This window comes from Rhamphochromis sp. 'chilingali' (genome assembly GCF_963969265.1).
Source record: "Rhamphochromis sp. 'chilingali' genome assembly, chromosome: 20".
Lineage (NCBI taxonomy): Eukaryota > Metazoa > Chordata > Actinopteri > Cichliformes > Cichlidae > Rhamphochromis > Rhamphochromis sp. 'chilingali'.
Window position 1 is genome coordinate 2,526,509 of NC_137947.1, and position 27,655 is coordinate 2,554,163.

General features: G+C 43.5%; 1 protein-coding gene and 1 long non-coding RNA gene across 3 annotated transcripts; one reads left to right on the forward strand and one right to left on the reverse strand.

The window, feature by feature from the left end:
- Positions 1–4,385: 4,385 nt before the first annotated feature.
- On the reverse strand, positions 4,386–27,213 carry LOC308388869 (B-cadherin-like). Its single transcript, XM_080869827.1, has 12 exons — positions 23,933–27,213; positions 14,759–14,914; positions 14,050–14,191; positions 13,563–13,735; positions 10,204–10,332; positions 9,403–9,588; positions 9,005–9,252; positions 6,975–7,117; positions 6,066–6,157; positions 5,749–5,881; positions 5,399–5,614; positions 4,386–5,297 (listed from the first exon to the last, which is right to left on the reverse strand). Exons 1-12 carry the CDS (start codon positions 24,083–24,085, stop codon positions 5,164–5,166), a joined length of 1,905 nt encoding a protein of 634 aa, XP_080725953.1. The 5' UTR covers positions 24,086–27,213; the 3' UTR covers positions 4,386–5,163.
- On the forward strand, positions 15,366–23,132 carry LOC308388870. 2 transcript variants are annotated; one of them, XR_013970188.1, is made up of 4 exons: positions 15,366–15,611; positions 15,686–16,298; positions 16,674–16,820; positions 22,518–23,132. It is a non-coding gene; the product is annotated as an uncharacterized lncRNA (long non-coding RNA). The 2 variants fall into 2 exon arrangements; XR_013970187.1 differs by having other exon boundaries at positions 15,366–16,298.
- Positions 27,214–27,655: the final 442 nt, after the last annotated feature.

Below are 27,655 nucleotides of genomic sequence, written 5' to 3' on the forward strand. Positions count from 1 at the left end.
AATAGAAAGAAAAAACAAAAAAACATCTGTCAGCGTCTCATTCACCCAGCGGTGCAGAAAGAGTTAAATTATGTTCTCTACTTGAGTCCTACGTCATGTGAGAAATATGGCCAATGTGATTGGCTGTGCTTTTCAGTGAGCTCTGTTTAGTTTTAGCAGCGGCAAGCCTGCGCTGCCAGGAGGAGAGGAGGATGGCAGCAAAAAGGAAGAACCTGGATATAAGAAAGTATTTTTCAAAGAAACCTGTAAGTCACTTAAACTCAAGTTCACTCATAAAATGTGTCCGTCATAATAATGTTACAGGCTATGCTAGGCTTTGGCCCACATTAGTCTAAAATTGTATGTACCCATTAATAACGTGTTTTGGAAACTAACTGCACAACAGGCAGCACTCCAAGAGCAGCATTTCTAATTTTGATTGAAACTGTCAGAGAAAACGTAGCCTCGAGCGAGCCAGGATATTAGTTTACAGAGGCTGTTAAAATTATATGTCTAAAGTCAAAATGTTGGTGACAATTTTATCCTAATGGCACTGACATATTCATAGGGTTAATTTTTGAGACAAAATATCATGAGGTAATCACGATTTTGCAAATATTCCACCTTGCAGTGCAGTTTGCACAAATTGTTGTAAAAATGCACTCACCCTACAAACATTACTGATGAGTCAAGATCTGCACAATTTGACAGAAACACTGAAGCAGCTGCACATTTTATTCTTATTGTCATGTATGTCCTATTTGTCAGGTGACAGAAGAACCAACACAAAGCTCAGAGAGTAATGGTGACACAAGATCACAGGTGGAATTGGATGATGACCTGTTGTTTCAATGACTGTATTTGAAGCACATGTGTGACTGCATGTATTTGAATGTCTCACTGTTATTTATCAGGTGACAGAGGCAGCTCTGCCATGTTGTAGCTCAGACAGAGGTGGAGAGGCGAGGTCACTGACAACATAACTGAAGTAATGTTGTTAAGTCCTTGAACTCATGTTTATTGTCATGACTGTATTTCAGGGCTGGACTGGCCATCGGGCATACCGGGCATTTGCCCAGTGGGCCGCTCGTGATTTTTCGTTTTTATGGGCCGATGGGGTTTTCTTCCTTTTCTTTTTTTAACGGTATAAATGAACGGTGGTGGATTGGCCAGTTGGTCATGATCGACTCTGGCCTGGACCAATTACAGCCGAGGAGGTCAAACTTTAAAGTTAAGGTGAAAAGGAACGCGATTTGTCCCGTACTACTTCAGCTAGAAAGTTGCTAATTCAATCATGAAACTGATCAATGATCAGCTGATCGGCTTTTCTCTCTGCGCCAGAAAGATGAAACCAGCGGAGGTCGCATTAAACAACAGCAGCACGTTTAAGCTTGATCAGCTGTTGTTAGCATTTATTTAATATTAATTTCTAGTATCAGCTGATGTTTGCTGGAGCCACAGCTGTAAACCTGCTGGTCAAGATGTCGGTTTGGATATGTGGTGAGAGGGAAACATGAAGATGAAACCAGGAGATGTCCTTACTGAATTGTCAGAGCTGTGATGGAGAAACAGGTTTACCTTTTAGGTGACATGAGTTGAAGAGAAGTTATGAACTGTTTCTGAGAAATAACACCAGGATCCTTTTCTAAGTAGCTGACAGCTGGTAACTGTGCAGGGGCGGGTCTAGCAAAGTTTTGCCAGGGGGCATGTAGGGCATTAACAGGGAGAGGGGGGCACAAAGAAATACTTTTCTTTCTTATTCTCATTTAAAATGTCTCGCTTTTAACAATAATTACCTGAATCTTTCAACCAACATTTTCATCTGATGTAAAATGTATAGAAATCCATTATTGTATTCAGTAAATATTAAGTCTCGTTAGTATATACCCTAGTAAGTTATAGTATTCTTTACTTTGTTAAGGTACCTTCTGTGCAGTCTGCAATTCTGTTGAAGAAAGATGTTGAATCTATTTAATTACTGGAGAAAAATAATAGATTTATGTGCATTTGTTTTATACGCGCATTAAATTTAAATCGGTTTTGTTAGTTAAGCATCTTGAGGCAGAGGGTGGGGGAGTGGTTCCCTACTTTTTTTCTTTTTTTGCTGGGAGTTAGCAACCCTTTTAGTTATAGGTATATGTAATTATAAATGAGGTGTTACTGTTTAGTCGAACCTCGGATACAGGAGGAACAATGCGGTTTTCGTCCTGGTCGCGGAACACTGGACCAGCTCTTTATCCTCTCCAGGATACTTGAGGGTGCATGGGAGTTTGCCCAACCAGTCTACATGTGTTTTGTGGACTTGGAGAAGGCATTCGACCGTGTCCCTCGGGGTGTCCTGTGGGAGGTGTTGCGGGAATATGGGGTGTCTGGCCCATTGCTACGGGCCATTCAATCCCTATACAACCGTTGCAAGAGCTTGGTTCGCATTGCTGGCAATAAGTCGGACTCGTTCCCGGTGGGTGATGGGCTTCGCCAGGGCTGCCCTTTGTCTCCGGTTCTGTTCATAATTTTTATGGACAGGATTTCTAGGCGCAGCCAAGTGGCGGAGGGCTTTCGCTTTGGTGGCCTCAGAATCTCATCTCTGATTTTTGCAGATGATGTGGTTCTGTTGGCTTCATCGGGTGAGGGCCTCCAGCTCGCACTGGAACGGTTCGCAGCCGAGTGTGAAGCAGCGGGAATGAGGATCAGCACCTCCAAATCTGAGGCCATGGTTCTCAGCCGGAAAAGGGTGGAGTGCCCACTCCGGGTCGGGGATGAGTTCCTGCCACAAGTGGAGGAGTTCAAGTATCTCGGGGTCTTGTTCGCGAGTGATGGGAGAAGGGAGCCGGAGATCGACAGACGGATTGGGGCTGCAGCTGCAGTAATGCGGACGCTGCACCGGTCCGTCGTGGTGAAGAGGGAGCTGAGTGTAAAAGCGAAGCTCTCAATTTACCGGTCGATCTATGTCCCTACCCTCACCTATGGCCACGAGCTGTGGGTAGTGACCGAAAGTACGAGATCGCGGATACAAGCGGCAGAAATGAGCTTCCTCCGAAGGGTGGCTGGCCTCTCCCTTAGAGATAGGGTGAGAAGTTCGGCCATCCAGGAGGGGCTCAGAGTAGAGCAGCTGCTGCTCCACATCGAAAGGAGCCAGCTGAGGTGGTTCGGGCATCTGACAAGGATGCCCCCTGGGCGCCTCCTGGGTGAGGTGTTCCAGGCATGTCCCACCGGGAGGAGGCCCCGGGGCAGACCCAGGACACGCTGGAGAGATTATATCTCTCGGCTGGCCTGGGAACGCCTTGGTATTCCCCCGGATAAGCTAGAGGAGGTGGGTGGGGAGAGGGAGGTCTGGGCCTCTTTGCTTAGGCTGCTGCCCCCGCGACCCGGCCCCGGACAAAGCGGATGAAGATGGATGGATGGATGGATGGGTGTTACTGTTTAGAATACCAGAATAGGGAAGGTGGTGTAGGTTTAAGTTTAATTATAAAGGCTTCAAAGGATTTATGACTTTTCCTATAATACCATGGTGGGCCGGTCACTAGTCAAAATGCCGATATTTTGTCCCAGTCCAGCCCTGCTGAATATGAAGTTATTTTTATTTTTGTATGATACCTGATTTATATTGAATATGGCTGAAGTAAACTAAAGTCTAAAATACTTAGTCATTTGTTTAATTGTAATTTAGCATTATATAACTCACATATAAAACTATCAATTGTAATTTTAAATGGTTTAAAAGCATGTAGAATAGCATATGTAGGCAAGTACATTTCTCCTTTTGTTATCAAGAAGCAAAGACAAAAGGGAAAAAAAACTGAATCATTCGTCCCCACCAATGCCAAAACGAAATCTACGCCCTTGACTTCACAGATACACAGCAGATAGTAGGAGCTGGCAGCAGTATTACCAACAGTGCTCTGAGTCTGAGCTCAGCAAGCCACATTCTGCAGATACTGACATTTCGACAATGTGTCGAGCGCAGATGTTTGGAAACGCAGTTCAAAGCACACAGGTCACGTGACCACAAACTTTTGGTGCACTTCTGTTCTCTATGCAACAACAGGATTCCATTTTATACTTAAAATCAGGCACGTGCAGAGCGGGGTGGGGCGGGACGGGCTTGAGCACCCGTCCCTTCCCTGATGGGTGCCCACAGTGCCCTTTTGTTGAGGCAATTTCTTTTTTTTTCTTTTTCTTTTTTTTAAGTGTACGTGTGGAGTCCTGTCTGTGCCCCTCAACAATAATATTTAACTATTAATCACAGTTTTGCTAAATAAAAGGATCTGGCTTGCATCAGTCACATACGGTGGCCCCTAGAGACAAAGCACATACAAACTCCAAAACACAACGGAAGTGTCACGGTGAGTGAGATGAGCCGTGTGGAAGAAATAAAGGAGGATCCAAACGCAGGCACTTGCAAAGGTGTGAGGGTGGTTTATTAAACACAAAAATATAGATGGACAAATGGTAAACGGAGAACTAAACTATACTGGACAACTAAACTACTGAGCCTGAACAAGGACACGAACCTGAACATGAAGGAAGACGGAAGATGGTATATGACTGTGACAGCAGGGAGAACACACGAAAGGAACATGGTAGATACACAGACGGACCAGCAACTACAATGACAGAAGACACGACTTAAATACACACAGAGAAACACAGAGAGATTACAGGTGGTGGACACAGCTGGGAGTAATTAACGAGACGAGACAAGGCAGGTAAACTGAACACACTCACATGAGACGCAGATCACTACACAAAGACGCAGACTCGACATTGAGAGACAGACAGAAAATGACACATGGAACTAAACCCACACAAAACATGAGAACACAAATCCTAAACCGTTACATCTAACCGTACAAACAGTTCTGGGGGCCGACCGTGCACACGGCAACGGCGGTGGTGCAGACAAAACAAATCAGGAGGCCGGCCACTTGGAAGGCAGTGGTGGCCACTGAGCAGGTCCGGAGGACGACCGCGAAGCCAGCGGTGGCGAAAAGGAAAGCGGCCGGCAGAGGCGAGGCGGAATAGGATGAGCTGGGTCCAATGACGGTGTGGCAACCGCAGGACCAGACGAGGCAGGAGCAGACGAGGTTGATGAAGACACAGAGGCCGGACCAGGCGTGGATGAAGACACAGAGGCCGGACCAGGTGTGGATGAAGACACAGGTGTGGATGAGGCTAACGCTGCAATCAGAACTGGTGTCCATTTACCTGATCATCCTCTCTACTTTGCTCTCTGTTATAGTAGAAGATGTTGTCTTTAGATGTTAGCTCCTTCTGCTCCTCTTTCCTCAGACTGACAAACAGCACAACCAGGACCAGCACTGAACACAGAGCACAAAGTTTAGCACACAACAACCAACCAAATCCACTTAGCTGGGAAAGAAAACAGAGGCTACAAGTTATAAATCCATTCACAACTCACTGAGCAGCAGAATGCCTCCAAGTACTCCCCGAATAATGGGCAGGTTGCTGCCACCTAAAGCACGCTGAGTACACATCAAATCTTCTCCCTTGCAGTCGCACACTTCAGCTTTGATGATGTTGTCCTGCCCCAACCCATGCTTGTCTGCCACTCTCAGTATAACACTGTAATTTCCACTGGGCAGCTCAGTGGCTAAATTCAAGATGATGCCTGTTCCTAAAAAAACCCAAAACAGATATTCGCAGGAAATAATCTCAACACAAGTCATGAAATATATTACGTTTCTATTTCAAAATATTTCAAATTCTGGCCATGTGACTGGACAGCATCACTTTATACAGTTTACATACTGGAGTCGTTCATCCTAGCGGTCCAGTTGGTCTTTGACATGCCCTGTAAAGACATCGAGTAGGGAGCTCCAAATTCTGGTCCGTCTTTATCTGTTACTGAGAGCAGCTGAGGAGCTGGATCCTTGTTGCACACCTGAGGAAACACAAAGCCTTTATGCTAATATTCTGTATCACATGACTGCATAAATAGGGCTTGGTTAAACTTTTTAATTGATCGCATCTTGAAGTCGGTAGATTCAATAAATACACCCATCCTGCACCACTATTTGATGTGTTAGATGAAAACACCTGTTGAGCTGGTGGGAAATAAGACATACCATAATTTTATGCTGCTCAATGATGGGAGCATTGTCATTGACATCTTCCAGCTGAATGATCAGAGTACCAGTTCCTGTAGCTGGGACTGCATCTGGTCACAGAACAAACACAGATGTTCACAGGTGGGTTCCATCGACAAAGTGAAATATAGTCCAAATTTTAACGCTCAGAGACTTTCCTCTGGTCTTTCAGTTCTTACATAACTGACAATTGACACACAAATAATTGAAGGTACTGCAACAAAGGGCGACCGTGGCTCAGGGGATTGGGGAGCTTATCTGTAACCGGTAGGTTGCCGGTTCGATCCCCCTGCTCTCTCTGTCTGGGTCGTTGTGTCCTTGGGCAAGACACTTTACCCTACCGCCTACTGGTGTTGGCCAGAGGGGCCTATGGCACGATATGGCAGCCTTGCTTCTGTCAGTCTGCCCCAGGGCAGCTGTGGCTACAGCTGTAGTTTCCCTGCACCAGTGTGTGAATGTGAGAGTGAATGAATAGTGGAATTGTAAAGCGCTTTGGGTGCCTAGAAAAGTGCTATATAAATGCAACCCATTAACAAAGGGCAACAATGTTATTAGCTGTGAGCATGCCAGGAACATCTGTTTGTACTGGAATTTGTATTGCAAAGAGCGAGCGCACGTGCACACACACCTTAATCCAGTGAACAATAAAATACATTTTGTTTGCCTGTTTCCCTGATATCACTTTTGTTTCTTGATAAACTCTTTCCTCATGTTCATCTCTGACATTGTACAGATTTGTTAAAGTAGAGGTGAAAGAGCCACAGCAAAACTCTTGTTTACCAGTGTAATTATTCAGACACTTGTTATTTTATGAAATCATATCAGTGGTCATTGTGTATGGGAGTCAAATGATGATAATAATCTGCATCAGTCTTAACTCCCACCTACCATCATCATAGGCCCCGATGGTTGCGATGTATCTGTTGTTTGTGACAAAGATGGCCTCTCTGTCCATGGACGCTCTCACTTTAATAAGACCTGTGTCCTTGTCCACGTTCAGCCAGCCTGCAGGGTCATTCATTATTTTGTACCTGTACAAGACAGTCACCGAAAAGATGGTAATACTGTGCAGGCAGGATGATTAGAATTAGCATGTTTCACAATATGGCACAGTGTGTTATTTGATTTTGGACATTTGTCGGGCTGTATTTTTATTATGCAAATGTAGCTCTGTGTAGACCACGAGTGACAATAATAGTTATCTTTCTTCTTAATATCTTATATGTTTCTTCTTAATATTTCTTCTTTTTAATATTTCTTCTTAATATTATCATTATTTTATCTCTTAATTCTTCCCTCATGTTTAATCCATGGTGTTATGATAACTGTAATTGGACAAATGAACTGTTACAGGTTTCTCACGTTCTTTATATTTGGGGCTTTGATAAGCAAACCAAATGTACTATGAGGGTAGCCAGAGGTAGCCAAAATAGATGTGGTACACAAATATTTTTAGAAATATTTGTGTACCACATCTATTTTGAATTACATATACAAAGTGGGTTTTTTTGTAAAGTACGTCAACACTTTGCATTGTTAGGATTGTTACATTTATTGTTAACATCAAGTGTTTTAAAAAAAGAAAAGAAAAGAGAGAACCAGTTCATCTCTCTCTGGTAATCAGTGGTAGTACTGGGCTGGAACCTATTTTGAAAACATTCTTCAGAGATTTTGGTCTATATTGACCTGACAGCATCATGCAAATTGTAGTCAGTGAACCTGTCATGTTCAAGAAACCAGTTTGAGATTATCTGAGTTTTGTGACATGGTGTGTTATCCTGCTGGAAGCAGCAATACGAAGATTGGTACACCGAAGGCAGGGATACAGCCAGAAGCAGGCCGTGGAATTAGTATTGGTATTAAGAGGCTCAAAGTGCCAAGAACACATCTTTCACACCATTACTGACATCCTGAATTGTTGACATAAGGCAGGATGGAGTCATGCTTTTCATTGCTTTCATGCTTGTCAAAATGTAATCCTACCATCCAACAGAAATCAAAACTCTTCAGACCAGACAATATTCTTCCAATCTTTGTTTTTCCAACTCTGGTGAACCCAAGTGAACTGTATTTTGTTTGTTTGTTTGTTTGTTTGTTTGTTTGTTTTTAGCTAACAACTGTGTCCCGCACTGTGATGGTTCACTGGTGTAGCCCATCTGCTTCAAGGATGAATGTGCTGTGCATTTAGAGATGCTGCTCTTCATATGATGGTTATGCATGTCTACCTATGAATATCTAGTGGTTATTTGAGTCACTGTTGCCCCCCTATCAGCTTGAAGCAGTCTGGACATTCTCTTCAGATACAACTTCTCACTTGCCAAACCAACTATGCTCATATGGAAAAGATGTATATAAATCTTATAAAGTTTGTATCTGTCTTTTGTGAAACTTGTATGAAAAGCATATAAGAGTGAAAACAGATATAAGATCCCTTGAAAAATTATATAATGAAACTTGTATGTTTTGGATACTCCCTAAAACAATATATGAAAGTGGCCACTTTCATGAGTAATCACATATAAGTTTTTACTATTTCTTTTCCATGTGGGTGGAGCCAAAAATAAATGATATATATACTATAGTTTTACCTTCAAATGATCAATGGATATATAGTCACTTCTTTTCTTCGACTATTGTTTCCACCAATTTATTATTTATGTAAATTTACAAGGAAATATTACACATTTTACAGACTTTTATTCCCTGTTTGGAAACTGAACGCCTCTTTTTTACAGCCCCTCAGTCGGTTTGCCAGGTGCCAAAAAACAAAGTCTGGGTACTAATGAAGTGTTTTTATAGTGTACTTTTGACTGAAAAACTGAATGTTTGAGGCACTTATGAGGTTAGTGATACATTGTCTCTGTCAGTGAGAAATTTGTTCATAGTAAAAAGGCGTTTTTTTGTCCTGTTTGACTTACGAGACTGTCTGCTTGCGTGCAGTGTCTGGGTCTGAAGCAGTGTACTGCACCACGACTTCATCCACAGCAAGGTCCTCTGGTTTTACCACAAGCGTCTCCTTTGGATCAAATATTGGAGCTTCATTCACATCTCTCACATTCACCACCACTGTGGCGGTAGAAGTGACCACAGAAACACCAGCAAAAGGAATCTCATTCTCCACTGAAACCAACAGAGTGTGCTTGCTGGCCGTCCCAAAGTCCAGCTCCTGGTTGGAAGGAAGAGAAAAAAAACATAAGGGTGTTGGCAATGTTAAGTTACAACAAATCACAGAAAGTACTTCCATCGACTAAAGAAAATACTCATTGATGACAATTATCTTCCAATATTATGAATGAATTCCTGATTTTCTTCCTACCTTTGCAGTAGAAAGGATTCCTTCCTGTTTGTTAGTTCCTGTTTTTACTGTGAAAACTCCATCAGGATCACCACTGACGATCTTGAACTTGGCGTTCCAGGCTGGAGTTTGTGGTTCATCCTCATCTGTTACTATCATCCTAACCACCACAACATCCTTTTTGTTTTCATCAACTGTTGAATTATACTGTGAGAAAATAAAGGATGGCAGTGAAAACAGATCTAAAGCCTCCTCATTAGGGATAGAGAATAATGGCCTCATTTTGTAGTCTGTGTCATTATACTGGGCTCATTACTTACTGCACAGCTGTGGAATTTTATTAAATAAAGTTAATTCACTAAAAATGGAACAAAAGTGTTTTTAACCATATTAGCATATTTTCCATGTGCTGTCAAAGACTCACTATTCCCTGTACAAACCAGGGCACCCTGATGCATCTCAAAATCTATAGATAACTACATTTTCAATTGTGACAACTAGTTGTCAACTACGTGGAGGCAGCTCTACTATGTAGATATAAATATTATAATTTCTTTAATAATTTTTACTTAAATTGACAGCAGTATTTTACTCATTGCCGGCTGTCCACATGTAAATGCCAAAGTTACACACAAAATGTAGCACATGTTGAACAGCTGCTAAAGTGCTGTGGACATGTTTTGTTCTATTGTGGGTTTTTGCTGTTTTTACTATGTGTGAGTGCAACATTAGTAATGCATTTAGATACAGGATGAATGTTCTGCTTTAACAGAGTGAAAAAGCAGCAGTTAAACAGGAAGTTTCCAGTTACTTCATACTTACTGAGCTCTGAGTGAAGACTGGAGCGTTGTCATTGCTGTCCGTCACCGTGAGGATGACTTTGGTTTGTCCAGTTAACCCTTCTCCCGCCATATCTGCTGCTTGCACTGTCAGAGTGTACTGTGGATATTTCTGTTAAGATACAGGGACTGTTAAGGTAGATCAGCTCATCAACAGGAAGGAAGAAACACTGACATCGGTTTACACACTTCTATAACACACAGCTTTCAAACTGCTGACTAGAGTCGTTCATCTATGAAGGCTTGGCACTCTGCCGAAAGGCTGAAGCGAAACTCATTTTATATTTTGCTTATGACAAATACCTGTAAACCTGATGCCATTAACTAATAATAGCCGTGTCGAAACTTTTTAAATATAGTGTATTCCCTGACCAGCTAGCAGGAGGCTGTTTGTTTGGCATGGGAAGTTCGAAACAGACGTGTCGACGCTGTGTCAAGCTTCCGAAGCGCAGAAGTTTCGATACACCGCTCCAAAGCGTGGTTCAAAACACCTAGGTCATGTGACCACGACTCACCAAGGTTTTGGTGTGCTTCACCCCAGTTTCGACAGGTGGGGTACCTACTGCTTCTACACACTGCCAAGCAGTGTTGGGTAACTACGTTATTATTGTGGTAACGAGCACGGTAACTAGTTATTATGCTAAAATCAGGAACGCGTTAGTCGTTACTGGGATTTAGATAGGCTCGTTACTCGTTACTTCGTGTGGTGACATCGCAGAGCTTCCACAGATTCAGTAACATTAGCAAGTGGTGGAGGCAAGCAGGTGGATGAGAGAAAGGGGACGGAGAAGGAAGAGAGACCCGAGGCGGGCGCCGGTCCGAGTGTCAGGTGAACTGAACTTCAGGTAAGAAGTTATGACCTGCAGTCTATCTGGGTAAACCAATAAAAAAAACAAGTTTAGGTGGAGTTTTTCCCGTACTGCGTGCTAGCTAGCATGACTGGGTTTCTATACAGCTGGGTGGGTGCTATGTTACTGATGTTGAACTTTATTTTGTTCATAAAGTTAATTATTAGAGTTGCCAACCGTCCCCTAAAAAACCGAATCGTCTCTTATTCAGAGAAAATATTACGCGTTTCGTATTGAGGTGAAAAGGAACACAGTTTGTCAGCTAGAATGGAAAAACACAAAGCTGGAGTTATTCTGTCATTACGCTGTCAGCTGCCACTTCTTCTCTCATTCTCTCCCCCCTCCCTCTCCTGTTTCTACTTCAATCATGAAACTGATCAATGATCAGCTGATCGGCTCTCTTGTTTGTTTATCGCCCACTTTGCGCCAGAAAGAGGAAACCAGCTGATGTCGCGCTAAACAACAGCAGCACGTTTAAGCTTGATCAGCTGTTGTTAGAATTTATTTAATATTACTTTCTAGTATCAGCTGATGTTTGCTGGAGCCACAGCTGTAAAGCTGCTGGTCATGATGTCGGTTTGGATATGTGGTGAGAGGGAAACATGAAGATGAAACCAGGAGATGTCCTTACTGGATCATCAGAGCTGAACAGGTGATGGAGAAACAGGTTTACCTTTTAGGTGACATGAATGAGTTGAAGGGAAGTTATGAACTGTTTCTGAGAGACAAATAACACCAGGATCCTTTTCTAAGTAGCTGACAGCTGGTAACTGTGCAGGGGCGGGTCTAGCAAAGTGTTGCCAGGGGGGCATGTAGGGCATTAACAGGGAGAGGGGGGCACAAAGAAATACTTTTCTTTCTTATTCTCATTTAAAATATCTAGCTTTTAAAAAATAATTATCTTAATCTTACAACAAACGATTGATAGATTGAGACATATATACCATCAAAACAGTGTACATCACTGTCACAACAGCGTTGGTTTTCATTCAAAGGCTTTATGATTTTTCCTATAATGGTGGGCCGGTCTCTAGTCAAAATCCCCGGGCCGATTTTTTGTCCCAGTCCAGCCCTGTATGCAACTCATCTGCAGTCTGGTGTTACCTACATCTTCCTATTCAGAAGGCAGAATTTCCGAGTTCTGAGTACAATCGAAAGCACCACGACTGCAGTTTTTGTGTTGGATGTAAAAGGCGCACAAGACTGGCAAAGTTATGGAAGCAACACATTAACAAGAGAATTCTGAGTAAAACCAAAGTTACTTTCCCTAGTAACTAGTTACTTTGAAGGTAACAAGTAACTTGAAGTAACTAAGTTACTTTTGATAGAAGTAACTAGTAATGTAACTAAGTTACTAATTTAAAGTAACTTACCCAACACTGCTGCCAAGTGCAAGGATTCCTATCTTAACTAGAGCCAGACTGGACTGGGACAAAAAAAAAATCAGTCCTGGCATTTTTTGTCTATGATTGATATATACCATGCATACCTTGATCTATGTATGCTCAAGGTGGCAGGGAGGGAAGTTTGCCAACTATCGGAGCTGCAGAAAGGTGCAATGAAGAATGTGCGTAAGTACAGCAAGCTGTCCATACGTTAGACCTTAGAAACTGCCAAACAATGACTTACAGCCTGGGCCAGCTGCTTAAAGAACTATACCAGAGTAATAGAAGGCAACAGAATAAACCAGCTGTTCTCCACTGAAGGGGTGAGCAACAGAATGGCAGGGGAACAATATGGGAATAGCATCACCAAGGCTGTAGACAAAGCAATATTCGAAGCGCATATAGAAGTACGCAACCCATAACGCCAATGCTCAGTGGCTAGTGGATCTAAGAACAGACAACAGCAACTTTCCTGAACAGGTACGGGTAACCATCATAGTGGCAGACAGCCAAGAAAGGGTCTCTATGAAGAATTGGACAGCACCAGGCCCCGACGTGGTTCACATTTACTGACTGAAGAAACATACTGTACTCCATGTGAACGCCTATAAGTACAAATGAACCAGCTGCTTGTCAGTGAGACCTCTTCCACACCTGGAATGGCTAACTGAAGGCCGGATAGCCCTGATTCCCAAGAACCCCCAGAAAAAGTCCCAGGGAAACCGAGTTAACAATAAAAACCCTGAAAACCATGAATTTCACACCCGAGCCTCAACTCTCGCAGCCCGGTACCAAACGACTTGGCCCGGGGTTTGGGGGCCACTGGTGAAATGTAAGCCAGAAATAGAGACTGTTAGCCTGTAAAGTAAAAGTGTAGCCTCATGAAATCTGTTGGTTTCAACATTAAGTAAAACTTTTATTTGAAGGCAAACAGTTTCAAGTTTCACAATTGAAGAAATCACCAGCAGTGTTTTGATGCAGCACCCTCTTTCTGACTGATTTCTAGCAGTGACAGGCAGACTACTGATCCTGATTCATTATAAAATGCTTTTTTCAGTACTTAGGTGTAAAAGGACACTTGTACGTTAAATATGTTTAACAAGTCTTACCTCTCTATCCAGTCCTCTACCAGTGATTCGGATACTTCCAGTAATTGGGTTGATTTCAAACATGTTGTCAGTGGGCAGCGGTGGGTCCTGGTTCAGAATACGATACCAAAGCTCTGAGTTGTCAGTACCTGGCTCATCGTCATCTTTGGCCTCAACCCTAACCACCTCAGTCCCTGGAGTGGAGGAATTCAGAAAAAGGAAATAAAGAGCAGAAGTTTTAGAAGGTCTTCACATTGCTTCATTTAAGAATTTATTAAATCAAAATAGAGTTAGCGTAAAAAGTCTAATTTCATTCCAACCCACATTGTAATTTTCTGAAGGTTATCTTAAAATTCATTGCATTTAAACCTCTGCACTACATTGATTTCTATTGATGAGAATTGTAGATAGTTTTAAAAAATAAAGAAAACTGCAAATAAGTGCCAACAAGTTTGCTTGTTCAATATCTCAAAAAACAAAATAATGTCAAAAATATGTTTAAACATACCGATGGCCGTGGCCTCAGCAACATTTGCGTTGTACTCCACCGTAAAATAAGGTTTGTTGTCGTTCTGGTCGATCACAATGACTATAATCTCCATGGGATACTCAGCTTGTCCCCCTCCATCTACCACAACATGTGCTTCAAACTACACAGGCAGAAGATTTCAACATGTTTGATTCACCTTCAACATTACACACAATACAAACAAGGTAAAGATTTCAGTGTGACTGGTGAATTTAATATAAACTGAATTGAATTCTTTTAAAATTCTAGAAATAAAATGAAATGAAAAGACTTATTGTCTTGCCTCTACACATTTGATTCATTTACAGTAGGTTTTGTGAGGCGTCACTTGACTTCTTGTTTCTGTCTCTCAAAAGGGTTTTTGTCTGTTCCATTTCAAAACAGCCAAAAAGACCTGCAATGTCCAGCTGTAAAGGTTTAACAAACCTAGTAAAACTAGTAAAGACTCTTAATACTTATCTAAACTGAACATTTCAGACTGATCTGCACATCAAGAATCTTATTTCTTAACTGTGAAGTATTGTCTGTAGTTGATTAAAAAACTGAATTAATTTCAATATGATCCTGAAACACAAGATGTTACAAAAAAACAACATGATAGAATAATCAGGATAAAGGTTTTTATTATTAAGTGATCTTTAAAACATACTCACTTTGGAACACATTTGGACAAAGTGAGGATGATTACCGTGTAACTGGCTGTTTCCTCTCTGTCGAGTGGCTGTGTTACATACAGAATGCCCGACTCTCTGTCCAATCTGAAACGACCAACAGGGGGCAGATCAGCTCCAGGACCAGTGATGCTGTAAAAGAGCTTCTTTTTTTTATCGTCACTAGAGCGGATCTGGAAAAAACACACAGGACGGAGTTAGATCACTCTCACTGTCTATGGTAAAGGTTATGCAACAATAAAGAAGCCGTGGAAGTTCATCTTCAAAAATATCAAGAGATTCCTCAAATCAACAAGATTGCTAGATTCTCTAAGCACTTGGGATTTTTTAAATGTGTTTCTTTTTTATCAGAAGACAAGCTACAGTTACTAATTTTAACTAATTAGCTTACTGTTGGTGCTAACCATTTTAATGTTTTTTTTTCTATAATATCATCTTTTACCTTAATTGGATAATGTAGCAGTGAAGATACACAGAAAACGGGGAAGAAGTAGAAGGGAAACACACACACAGGAAAGCGCTGCACGTCAAACTCAGACTGCTGCACTGCAGCCATGTGACGTGTGGTTGCCTGCTCATCCACTGAGCTCACGTGGCCCCCAATTCACTTTTATTTATGTGGCAGGATGAATGTTATCCCTCGGTCCAACCCACTTTTAGCCTGGCCCATTAGGGGGCGCTGGTATAAATAGTGGCCATTTGAGTGTCTCTGCATTGCTTGCCTGTGATCTCCTTTTTGGTCACCTGACTTCCTCGGTGTGGTAGAGATCGTTTGTGGGTTACTCCTCTAAAGTCTCCATCGCGGCTGGTCGTAGCTATAGAAGCCTCCTCTGAGCTATTCTGCTTACATTCTATGACCCGGCTTACTTGGTACGTAATCAACTTTTGTTACGCTCTCTGCCTTCTATTGTTCGTTTATAGTAATTATTTATTATGTTTCGCAGGAAGTGTGGACCTTAGTTTTGCGCTAAGCTACGCGAACTGAAGTGCTGCTGTTTTGCCTTGCTGTGCTTTTACCGTCTGTTCCCGTTGTGAGAATTCTTTCCCTGCTGCTGTCAGCTTTCACAGTGGACGTCGGCGTGGACAACGGCTATATGCATGCCGGTTATCGGAGTCAGCTGGCGTGCATATTGATTGACTGTTAACTTATCGTCGTGTGGACGGCAAGTTGGAGCAGTACGGTGATTCCGTTTGCTCCAGATTTTAGAGTTTTATCCAGATTGTATGTTGTTTTATTGCTTTTGATTTGTAGTTTGGATTTTTGTTACACCACTGGTGGGAGGCCCTTTTTCTAGCTGTAGATCACCAGTGTGGTCTTGCAGTTGGGTTATCCCCCGGTGCTACACATTAGTTTGTTGTAATATATTAAAATTTTCTTTGTTTCTTTTATTCAGATGCGGAGTGCCGACGTGGAGGAGACTAGGGTGCCTTGGTGGTGGGATCCCTTGAGTGTACACACCCGCCTTGTTTAGTTTATTAGTGTGATAGTGTGTTGCACCTGTGTGTTGGTGTGTTTTCTTTCTTTAGTTTGTGTGTGGCATCCCTGCCCCTCCACTGGTAAGCCTCAGCTCTGAATACCTTTTTAAGCATATTTGTATTTGAATATTTATGATTATGTTTTTATTCGGTGTTTTAAATAATTACCAATAAATTGTGAATTTGTTGATCATTGAACCTCGTCTCTGGACTGAGTATAGCGAACCTAAGTGCCTTTCTGGTGATTTAGTGTTACTTTCAGTATTCTCTGGGTGAAATTCCCAGGGTGGCGTTGTCTTTTTAAAACTGCAAAGAGTATTTACTTTATATCCCAACCTCGTCTCGCCACAAACTTGGCGTTGTTGTCGACAGGATATACTCTTTAAAACAGAGACGTGTGTTCTTCTTTTTTTGTTTGGTGTAACGTAAATTATTTTTTTATATTATTTTGTACAGAATAAAGGCAAAGCAGCAGCTACTTTGGTGTGGGATTTCACAGCTGTGTTACAGAGATGGAGGAAGAGTTACAGGAACTCAGGGACTCGATCGCGCAGCTGAAAGCAGACAATGAGAGGCTGCGTCAGGAGAGGGCTGTTGGGTCAGGTACTAGTGCTACACCTTCTACTTCAACTGCATCATCTGTTAACCCCCCAACGGCTGGTGTCTCTGTAGCAGAGAGACTAGTTTTTGTGCCCCGTGACAGAAAGTGCCCTATGTTTAGAGGAAAATCAGGTATAGGGTTGAATGAATGGTTGGAGGAAATAGAAGGTTGTGCTAGAGCACGTCATTTGTCTTTGGCTGATAAAGCATTTTTCCTGTTTGACCACCTAGAAGGAGAAGCACGTGAGGAGATTAAATATCGCTCTAGTGCAGAGAGGACTGATCCTGCTAAGATAATCACTATATTGCAAGAACTGTATGGCTGTTCAGACTCCTATGTAGCATTGCAGGAAGCTTTCTTCTCTAGAAAACAGCAGGAAAGTGAGACACTGCAAGAGTTTTCCCTCGCTCTCTTGGGTCTTATGGAAAAAGTTAAATCGAGTGCCCCCAATGGCATGCCCAATGCTGACGTTTTATTAAGAGATCAATTTGTTGAACAGGTCTTAGATAGTACCTTGCGGCGGGAGTTAAAGCAGCTAGTAAGGAGGCAGCCAACACTGACATTGCTGGAGATTAGAGGGGAAGCTATTAGGTGGGAACGTGAAGGGTTGCCTAGTGGCGTTAGGCATAGAAGCAGTTCTGTCCCTTCTGTTTATGGCATTCAGTATGGGGTCCATAGCGGTCCCTCAGGAATAGCTCAGTCTACCCATTTGTCTGAGATGAGCGAGATGAAGGAATTGTTAAAGCGCCAGCAGGAGCAACTTAATCAGCTCACTCAGAGCATTGCTCGATTGCAGGGCCCCCATCGAATGCCTCGCTCAGGACGGGGCGACTCCATTATATGCCGTCGTTGTCAGCAACCTGGACATTTTGCTCGGGAGTGTGATGGGGAACGCGTTCCTCGTTCCCGGCCTCCTTCGCAGGCCCCTCTGCATAACCGCAGGCACTCTCCTTTAAATACGGCTTCGGAAAACTAGCACCCTCCGTATTGCCGAGCCACAGTTCGGGTGGGGTGTCTATTGGCTCAAGGGTTGTTTCTAATGGTCCAGAGGCAGTCTCGAAATTAATTTCATCCTGTCCTCATATAGATGTGGACATGGGCGGTATAAAAGTACCTTGTTTGGTTGATACGGGGTCCATGGTCTCTACCATTACTGAAAGTTTTTTCCGCCAGCATTTTGAGTCCTGGGGTCAAGAGCGTCTCCAAGCTTGTCATTGGTTGCAGCTTAAAGCGGCTAATGGGTTGTCCATTCCTTACCTTGGCTATATCGAGCTAAGTGTAGAGCTCTGTGACAAGTTTCTTCCACAGTGTGGCGTGTTGGTCGTTAAAGATCCTCCAGGTGCAGGACCTTCCACGGTTCCGGGTGTATTGGGGATGAATGTCATTCGGAAGTGTTACCACGAGCTTTTTGGGCAACACGGTGAAGCATTGTTTAGTTTGGGCTTTGTCACAGAGGCCCCTAAACCCCTTGTGCAGGCGCTGCAAAAGTGCCATGACGTTAGTATAAGAGCCCCACTGGATTTGTCTGGCCATGTGAGAGTGAGGGGTAAGCGAGCATGTTGCATTCCGGGTGGTGTAATGAAAGTAGTGGCTGCCACCTGTTCTGAGCAATATTCAGGTGCCACTGTGTTATTTGAACCTACTGATGTTAACTTGCCTGCTGGACTTTTAGCGTCCCCTGCATTGGTTCGAGTGGTTCGAGGTACTGCATACATACCAGTTGTTAATGTAGGGACTACGGCGGTCTTGCTTTACCCTAGGACCATTATAGGGACCCTGGAAGATGTTCATGTGGTCAGTTTGCCCGCTGGTGTGATAGAAGTACTCCCTAACGTAGCCACAATGGCATCTCACACCGCCACTCCTACTGTGCAGGATCAGATGGAAGGGATTGATTTGTCTAAACTGTCAGCAGAGGAACAGGGACAGGTGAGGTCTCTCCTTAAGAAATACAGCTCGGTCTTTTCTGCTCATGACACTGATTTGGGTTGCACTAATTTGATCTCCCATGACATTCCAGTCTTAGACGATATCCCCGTGCGGCAGCGTTATAGGCGCATCCCCCCTTCAGAGTACGAGGTTGTGAAAGAGCATATTAACCAGTTGTTAGGGGCCGAGGTGATTAGAGAGAGTAGCAGCCCCTATGCTTCTCCCATTGTGCTCGTTAAGAAGAAGGATGGCAGCCCGCGCATGTGTGTTGATTATCGGCAACTGAACAACAAGACAAGGAAAGATGCATTCCCCCTGCCGCGCATTGAAGAATCCTTAGATGCGCTGACTGGTGCCCGTTGGTTTTCCACCATGGATTTAGCAAGTGGCTATAATCAGGTCCCAGTTACGGAAGAGGATAGGCCCAAGACTGCCTTCTGTACTCCTTTCGGCCTATTTGAATGGAACCGAATGCCATTTGGGCTCTGTAATGCCCCTAGCACCTTCCAGAGACTAATGCAACGCCTTTTCGGTGATCAACAGTGCCAGTCTCTGCTTCTCTATCTTGATGACATTGTAATCTTTTCATCAACAGTATCGCAACATCTTGAGCGGCTGGATGTGGTGCTAGGTCGGCTTCAGCAGGAAGGTTTAAAAGCCAAGCTTGCCAAATGTGCCTTTTTCCAGCGGGAGGTTCGCTACCTAGGCCATGTCATCTCTGATCAAGGTGTCTCTACGGACCCTAGCAAGGTGGAAGTGGTGGCTAACTGGCAGCCTCCTAAGACTGTTTCGGAACTACGCTCCTTCCTTGGGTTTGCCAGCTATTATCGCCGTTTTGTAGAGGGTTTTGCCAAGTTGGCGGCACCTCTGCATAGACTGGTGGCAGAGTGGGGAGGCAGAAAATCAAAGAAGAGGTCAGAGCATGGTGTCGTGGAGAACTGGACTGCAGAGTGTGCTCAAAGTTTTGAGGCATTAAAGACTAAACTGACAACAGCACCAGTGCTCGCTTATGCAGATTTCTCTTTGCCTTTTATTTTAGAAGTGGATGCCAGCCATGCCGGCCTAGGGGCAGTGCTTTCCCAGGAGCAGGGAGGTAAGGTGAGGCCAATAGCCTATGCCAGTCGGGGTTTGAGGCCCCCTGAGCGCAATATGCTAAATTATAGCTCCATGAAGCTGGAGTTTTTGGCACTTAAGTGGGCCATGACTGAGAAATTTAGAGAGTACTTGTTGGGCCACAAGTGTATTGTTTACACCGACAACAATCCTCTTAGTCACTTGTCTTCTGCTAAACTTGGGGCTACTGAACAGCGCTGGGCAGCTCAGCTCGCTTCGTTCGACTTCGACTTAAAGTACAGGTCAGGAAGGAGTAATAAGAACGCAGACGCTTTATCTCGCCAGCATCCACCTGATCCTCAGGAGATTAAAGCCATGGTTCCTGGTACAGCCTTGCCTGGACCTCTTCAACAAGCCTTGCGGCTGGGACCAGCTGAGGTATCACAAGCTGCCATTATGGTTTTGCCCCATCTCACTACTCCTGATCTTCATGCCCTCCAACAGGTCGACCCAGTGATAAAGGAGATCTTGGTGTTCTGGAGACGGAAGCAGCGACCCAGCTTTGAGGAGCGGCAGCAGCTTGCTCCACCTGCTCTGGTGCTGCTACGACAATGGGATCGTCTGATTGAAAGGGAAGGAGTTCTGTATCGTCAGGTTCATCGCCCTGACGGTGCCGAGGTGGTACTTCAGCTTTTGCTGCCTAGTGCACTGATTGAGCAGGTGTTGATTCATGTTCATCAGGACCATGGCCATCAAGGGGTGGAAAGGACCCTAGCGCTTCTCCGCTCACGGTGCTACTGGCCCGGTATGTCTGCTGAGGTAGCTCGTTGGTGTCAGAGATGCGAACGTTGCCAAGTTGCAAAAGACACCCAACCAGCAGCTCAAAGTTTCATGGGACATTTGTTGGCTTCTCGACCAAATGAAATCTTGGCCATTGATTACACCTTGCTCGAACCTTCCCGGAATGGGCTGGAGAACGTTTTGGTGATGACTGATGTTTTCAGCAAGTATACATTGGCTGTCCCCACTCGTGACCAATGTGCTGCTACAGTGGCCCAGGTTCTCGTGACTGAGTGGTTTTCAAAGTTTGGTGTACCAGCGCGTATCCATTCCGATCAGGGTCGTAACTTTGAAAGCTCCCTGATCCAGCAGCTCTGCAGGTTTTATGGTATCGAGAAGTCCCACACTACTCCTTATCATCCGGCTGGAAATGGTCAGTGTGAACGTTTTAATAGGACTTTGCACAATTTGTTGCGGACCCTGCCAGTATCCAGAAAAAGAGACTGGAATGTATGTTTGCCCCAGTTACTCTACTGTTATAATACCACTCCCCATCAGGCTACTGGGGAAACCCCATTCTTATTGATGTTTGGGCAAGAACCCAGGTTGCCAGTGGACTTTCTGTTGGGCAGAGTACCGGACCCCATCAGTGGAGATGTGCACGAGTGGATTCAGGAGCATCAAGCCCGGCTACAGGTTGTACATGAAGGAGCCAAGGAACGATTGCAATTGGCTGCCGACCGCAGAAAGAGGCACCATGATAAAAAGGTGAAAGAGGCACCATTGAACGACGGCCAGTTGGTGTTCCTGCGCGATCTGAGTGGAAGAGGGAGATGTAAAATCCAAGATCGATGGAAACCCGTGGTATATAGAATCCTGAAGGCACCTAAAGGAGGTGGGGCAGTATATACCATTGCACCTGCAGATGATCCCAGCAGTGTGAAGCATGTTCATCGTACCTTGTTGAAGGCTGTGATAACGGCAGCCACACCATCAGAAGGGCCTGCTCCAAGCAGTAGCCCACGTGGCCCAGAAATATCCTCCCCAGAACCAGGACATGACTCATCAAGTGACAGTGACCTGTTATTCCTGAGCGTAGGAGCTCCTCAAGTAAATGTTTCACCATCTTACAGCCCAGTGGCAGTGATTCCAAGTAGCCCTGAGTTGTTGCTCCGGCCAGAAGACCGAACTTCCGATGTCCCAGCCACTTGTACGGTTACTCCGAGTGTAGCACCAGTTCCATCTAGCTCTCTTCCTGCTCCCTCTATGAGTTCTGATACAAGAAATGTGGTGGTGCGAAAAACAACCCGGTCCACAGCTGGCCAGCATTCAAACATCCATCATCTCCCAAGACCAACAGGGGAGGTGGCACAAGGGGCTGCTAACTCTATTTCTGAGCCTAGGGTACATGCTGTCTCTGCATTTTTTAGGCCTTGGGACTAATCTGGGTGTCTTTGTAATTCATCGTCGGGGCGACGATGCAAGAAGGAGGGGTAGAATGTGGCAGGATGAATGTTATCCCTCGGTCCAACCCACTTTTAGCCTGGCCCATTAGGGGGCGCTGGTATAAATAGTGGCCATTTGAGTGTCTCTGCATTGCTTGCCTGTGATCTCCTTTTTGGTCACTTGACTTCCTCGGTGTGGTAGAGATCGTTTGTGGGTTACTCCTCTAAAGTCTCCATCGCGGCTGGTCGTAGCTATAGAAGCCTCCTCTGAGCTATTCTGCTTACATTCTATGACCCGGCTTACTTGGTACGTAATCAACTTTTGTTACGCTCTCTGCCTTCTATTGTTCGTTTATAGTAATTATTATGTTTCGCAGGAAGTGTGGACCTTAGTTTTGCGCTAAGCTACGCGAACTGAAGTGCTGCTGTTTTGCCTTGCTGTGCTTTTACCGTCTGTTCCCGTTGTGAGAATTCTTTCCCTGCTGCTGTCAGCTTTCACAGTGGACGTCGGCGTGGACAACGGCTATATGCATGCCGGTTATCGGAGTCAGCTGGCGTGCATATTGATTGACTGTTAACTTATCGTCGTGTGGACGGCAAGTTGGAGCAGTACGGTGATTCCGTTTGCTCCAGATTTTAGAGTTTTATCCAGATTGTATGTTGTTTTATTGCTTTTGATTTGTAGTTTGGATTTTTGTTACACCACTGGTGGGAGGCCCTTTTTCTAGCTGTAGATCACCAGTGTGGTCTTGCAGTTGGGTTATCCCCCGGTGCTACACATTAGTTTGTTGTAATATATTAAAATTTTCTTTGTTTCTTTTATTCAGATGCGGAGTGCCGACGTGGAGGAGACTAGGGTGCCTTGGTGGTGGGATCCCTTGAGTGTACACACCCGCCTTGTTTAGTTTATTAGTGTGATAGTGTGTTGCACCTGTGTGTTGGTGTGTTTTCTTTCTTTAGTTTGTGTGTGGCATCCCTGCCCCTCCACTGGTAAGCCTCAGCTCTGAATACCTTTTTAAGCATATTTGTATTTGAATATTTATGATTATGTTTTTATTCGGTGTTTTAAATAATTACCAATAAATTGTGAATTTGTTGATCATTGAACCTCGTCTCTGGACTGAGTATAGCGAACCTAAGTGCCTTTCTGGTGATTTAGTGTTACTTTCAGTATTCTCTGGGTGAAATTCCCAGGGTGGCGTTGTCTTTTTAAAACTGCAAAGAGTATTTACTTTATATCCCAACCTCGTCTCGCCACATTTATATTGTACCAATTCACAACAAAAGCCGCCTAAAGATGCTACAATATTTGAGAAAGAACCTCAAGAATCAGCTGGTCTGGAAGCACTTAGTGACAGTGGGAAGGGAAACCACTCTTAACAGGAAGAAATTTCCAGCAGGACCAGGCTTAGCATTTAAACGCTGAAATTTCAAACACAAAATATGACTAAACGTTTTACTTTCTTTCCTTGCAGTGGATATCAATACATTTATGGTGAGACAAATTAAGCTCAACTGTATGTAAATAGGGTGAAACATGACTCTGTATGTGTGTATGTGGTCTCTGGTTAGGATAAATCTGTTATTCTAATTTTTCCCCCAGGTGTGGGACAGTTACTGTTGACTGCTAATATCTTGCTCTCATTATCGTAAATAGCAAATAAACTTTTGATCTGTATTTAAGAAATAACGTTTCTTTCACCAAAAATGTACATATTTTTACTCAACTAAAGTTAACAAGGTCAGCTTATGACAAAGACACATCCAAGAAAAGTGAAAACTCTGCAGATTCAATAATGAGAATTCAAAATAGGGGGAAAAGACTTGCTGACTGCAGAGGAAACATATAAACATTTACAATGCACTTTAGTGTCAAATTCTTCACAAGGTCCTTCAGTTCCTCATACCTGAGCTACTTTCAGGGGATAGGTTCCTCTCTTATTCTCAGTAACACTGAGTGGAGGAATAACCCAGTCTCTCTTCCTCCTCCTCACCCCTCCACCAGACTTGGGGGATTGAAGAACAGACACTTGTGGATCATTGGTAATCTGGGAAAACATGCAGAAAGCTTGGATAGAAGAACACTCACAAATTGACAAACTGCAATAAAGACTACAGATTATATTGTATATCTCAGAATTACACAACTTAGAGAAGTGAGAGGTAAGTCAGAGGGAGTGATGGAGACTTGGTAGAAAACAAACCTAATAGTAGGTTTTGTGCCTTAAAGAGACTTAGCTCAGAATCAAACAAACTTTTTTAAGCTTCAAGATACTGTCTCCCGGCCCATAGCATGAGGGATAACTTTGTGTATCCCAAAGTCTACTGGAGAGGACGCAGAAGCAACTGTTAAAAGCTCCATCCTTGGACTTCCGTTTTCCGGTGTTCTGACAAAACGTCCTACTTTGGCAAAACGTCCTACCGTAAGTAGTTTATGCACATTTCTGCTGTCACAGAGTAATTCCAGCACAAATGTAAGTAGGTATGACAGTTTGCCACGTAACTTTGCCCATTAGAGAATGCTTGTAGCTCACATTCATAAAGCCAGGACGGTTTGCCACTTCATTTTACCCATTAAAGTATGCTTGTAGGTAACATTCACAAAGGTAGCATGGTTTGGCACGTAATTTTACCCGTCAGAGTATGTTTCTAGCTCTTATTAACAAAGGTAGGTCGATTTGCCACTTAATTATAGCTGTTAAAGTATGCTTGTACGTCACATTTACAAAGGTAGGACGGTTTGGCACTTAATTTTACCAGTCAAAGTATGTTTGTAGCTTATATTCACAAAGGCAGGACGGTTCGCCACAGAATTTTGTGTTGTGCGCATGCGTAGAAACAACGGGTAGGATTTGTTCTTGTTCTTTTTTCTTTCTCTTCTTCGTGTCCTGAAAACTGGGACTAGTATGGGAAGAAAGCAGGGGCTTACGCGGTTGCTTTTGCAACCTGCTGGGGAGATATTGGTGGTGGTATTGGGTTTTTTTGTTTTTTTTACGCAGTGATATGTTATTGTATTGCATTTTATTTCTGGGGTGGGGTTGGTTGTCATGTTTTTTGTTGTTGTTGTTGTTGTTGTTGTTGTTTTCGTCCCCTCCCTTCCCTCCTTGGGCAACTCTGCACATAAAAATGTGGGACTTCCTTGATGAGTGGTAATCTTACCTTTGTTAGCTGGAATGTGAGGGGGTTGAACCACCCAATAAAGCGAAAGAGAGCCTTATCACGCCTGAAGCAATTTAAGCCCGGGATAGTTTTTTTGCAAGAGACTCACTTGCAGGATTCGGATCATTCACGCTTGGCGAAATGTTGGTCAGGACAGATGTTTCACTCTAATTTTAAAGCAAAGGCCAGGGGTACAGCTATTCTTATCGATCGGAACATCACATTTGTTCCATCCACTGTTGTGTCAGACAAAAACGGTCGGTTTATAATAGTGTCTGGCAAACTCTGCGACAGGTCTGTGACCTTGGCCAATATTTATGCACCCAATTTTGATGATGTGCAATTTTTTCTACGCCTGTTTTCACACCTCCTGGACTTAAATACTCACTCTTTAATTCTGGCGATTTTAATCTTTATTTGGATGCGGTTTTAGATCGTTCATCCCCCAAAGCTGCTACTCTTAACAAATCTGCAACTTATGTCAAGTCTTTTCTTGAAGATTATAGTCTCACAGATCCCTGGCGGTTTTTGTTCCCTACTGGTAGAGACTATTCCTTCTTCTCACATGTACACCACACCTACACTAGAATAGATAATTTTTTATTGATAATTTGCTAATTAATAGTATTGGATTCTGCAGCTATGAAAGCATTACTGTCTCTGATCATGCCCCCCTCGTGCTCAAAGTAGCTTTTCAGGGCTGCTTTTCAGAGAAAGCTCTGGAGATTGGATCCATTGCTGCTCACGGATGAACAATTTGTTTCTAACATCTCTTCTAAAGTTAAAAATTTTCTTAACGAGAATAGAACACCTGGTATGCCAAACAAGACGGTGTTGGAAGCTCTGAAGGCATTCCTGAGAGGAGAAATCTCCTCAGTGGCAGCATTTAAAAGACAGTGTGCACAGCGGGAGCAGAGGCTTATTTCAGACCAGATTTTAAACATCGACAGGCAGTACGCTCAGTCACCATCACTGGCGCTATACAAAGAACGCTTAAGTCTACAAACCAAACTCAACCTACTTTCCACTCGACAAGTGGAAGAATGTCTGATTAGAAACAAGAACGATTTTTACGAACATGGTGCAAAGACCGGTAAGCTTTTGGCCACTCAACTGCGTGGTATTAGGGCTAAACAAATCATAACCGGAGTGAGGGCGGACAATGGAGTGGTGACATTTTTTTATATACATTTTCAATTCAATTCAATTCAATTTTATATATATATCGCCAAATCACAACATAAGTCGCCTTATGGCGCTTCACAGATACAGAGAAAAAACCCCAACAATCATATGACCCCCTATGAGCAAGCACTTTGGCGACAGTGGGAAGGAAAAACTCCCTTTTAACAGGAAGAAACCTCCGGCAGAACCAGGCTCAGGGAGGGGCGGCCATCTGCTGCGACCGGTTGGGCTGAGAGAAGGAAGACAGGATAAAGACATGCTGTGGAAGAGAGACAGAGGTTAATAACAGATATGATTCAATGCAGAGAGGTCTGTTAAGACATAGTGAGTGAGAAAGGTGACTGGAAAGGAAAAACTCAATGCATCATGGGAATCCCCCGGCAGCCTATGTCTATTGCAGCATAACTAAGGGAGGATTCAGGGTCACCTGGTCCAGCCCTAACTATATGCTTTAGCAAAAAGGAAAGTTTTAAGCCTAATCTTAAAAGTAGAGATAGTGTCTGTCTCCCGAATCCAAACTGGAAGCTGGTTCCACAGAAGAGGGACCTGAAAACTGAAGGCTCTGCCTCCCATTCTACTTTTAAATACTCTAGGAACAACAAGTAGGCCTGCAGAGCGAGAGCGAAGTGCTCTAATAGGGTGATATGGTACTACAAGGTCATTAAGATAAGATGGGGCCTGATTATTTAAGACCTTGTATGTGAGGAGCAGGATTTTGAATTCAATTCTGGATTTAACAGGAAGCCAATGAAGGGAAGCCAAAACAGGAGAAATATGCTCTCTCTTTCTAGTCCCTGTCAGGACTCTTGCTGCAGCATTTTGGATCAGCTGAAGGCTTTTCAGTGAGTTTTTTGGACATCCTGATAATAATGAGTTACAGTCGTCCAGCCTGGAAGTAATAAATGCATGAAGTAGTTTTTCAGCATCACTCTGAGACAGGATATTTCTAATTTTAGAGATGTTGCGCAAATGGAAGAATGCAGTCTTACATATTTGTTTAATATGTGCATTGAAGGACATGTCCTGGTCAAAAATGACTCCAAGGTTCCTCACAGTGTTACTGGAGGCCAAGGTAATGCCATCCAGAGTAAGAATCTGGTTAGATACCATATTTCTAGGCTTTTCAGGGCCGAGTACAATAACCTCAGTTTTATCTGAATTAAGAAGCAGAAAGTTAGCGGCCATCCAGGTCTTTATGTCTTTAAGACATTCCTGCAGTTTAACTAATTGGTGTGTGTTATCTGGCTTCATGGACAGATAGAGCTGGGTGTCATCTGCATAGCAGT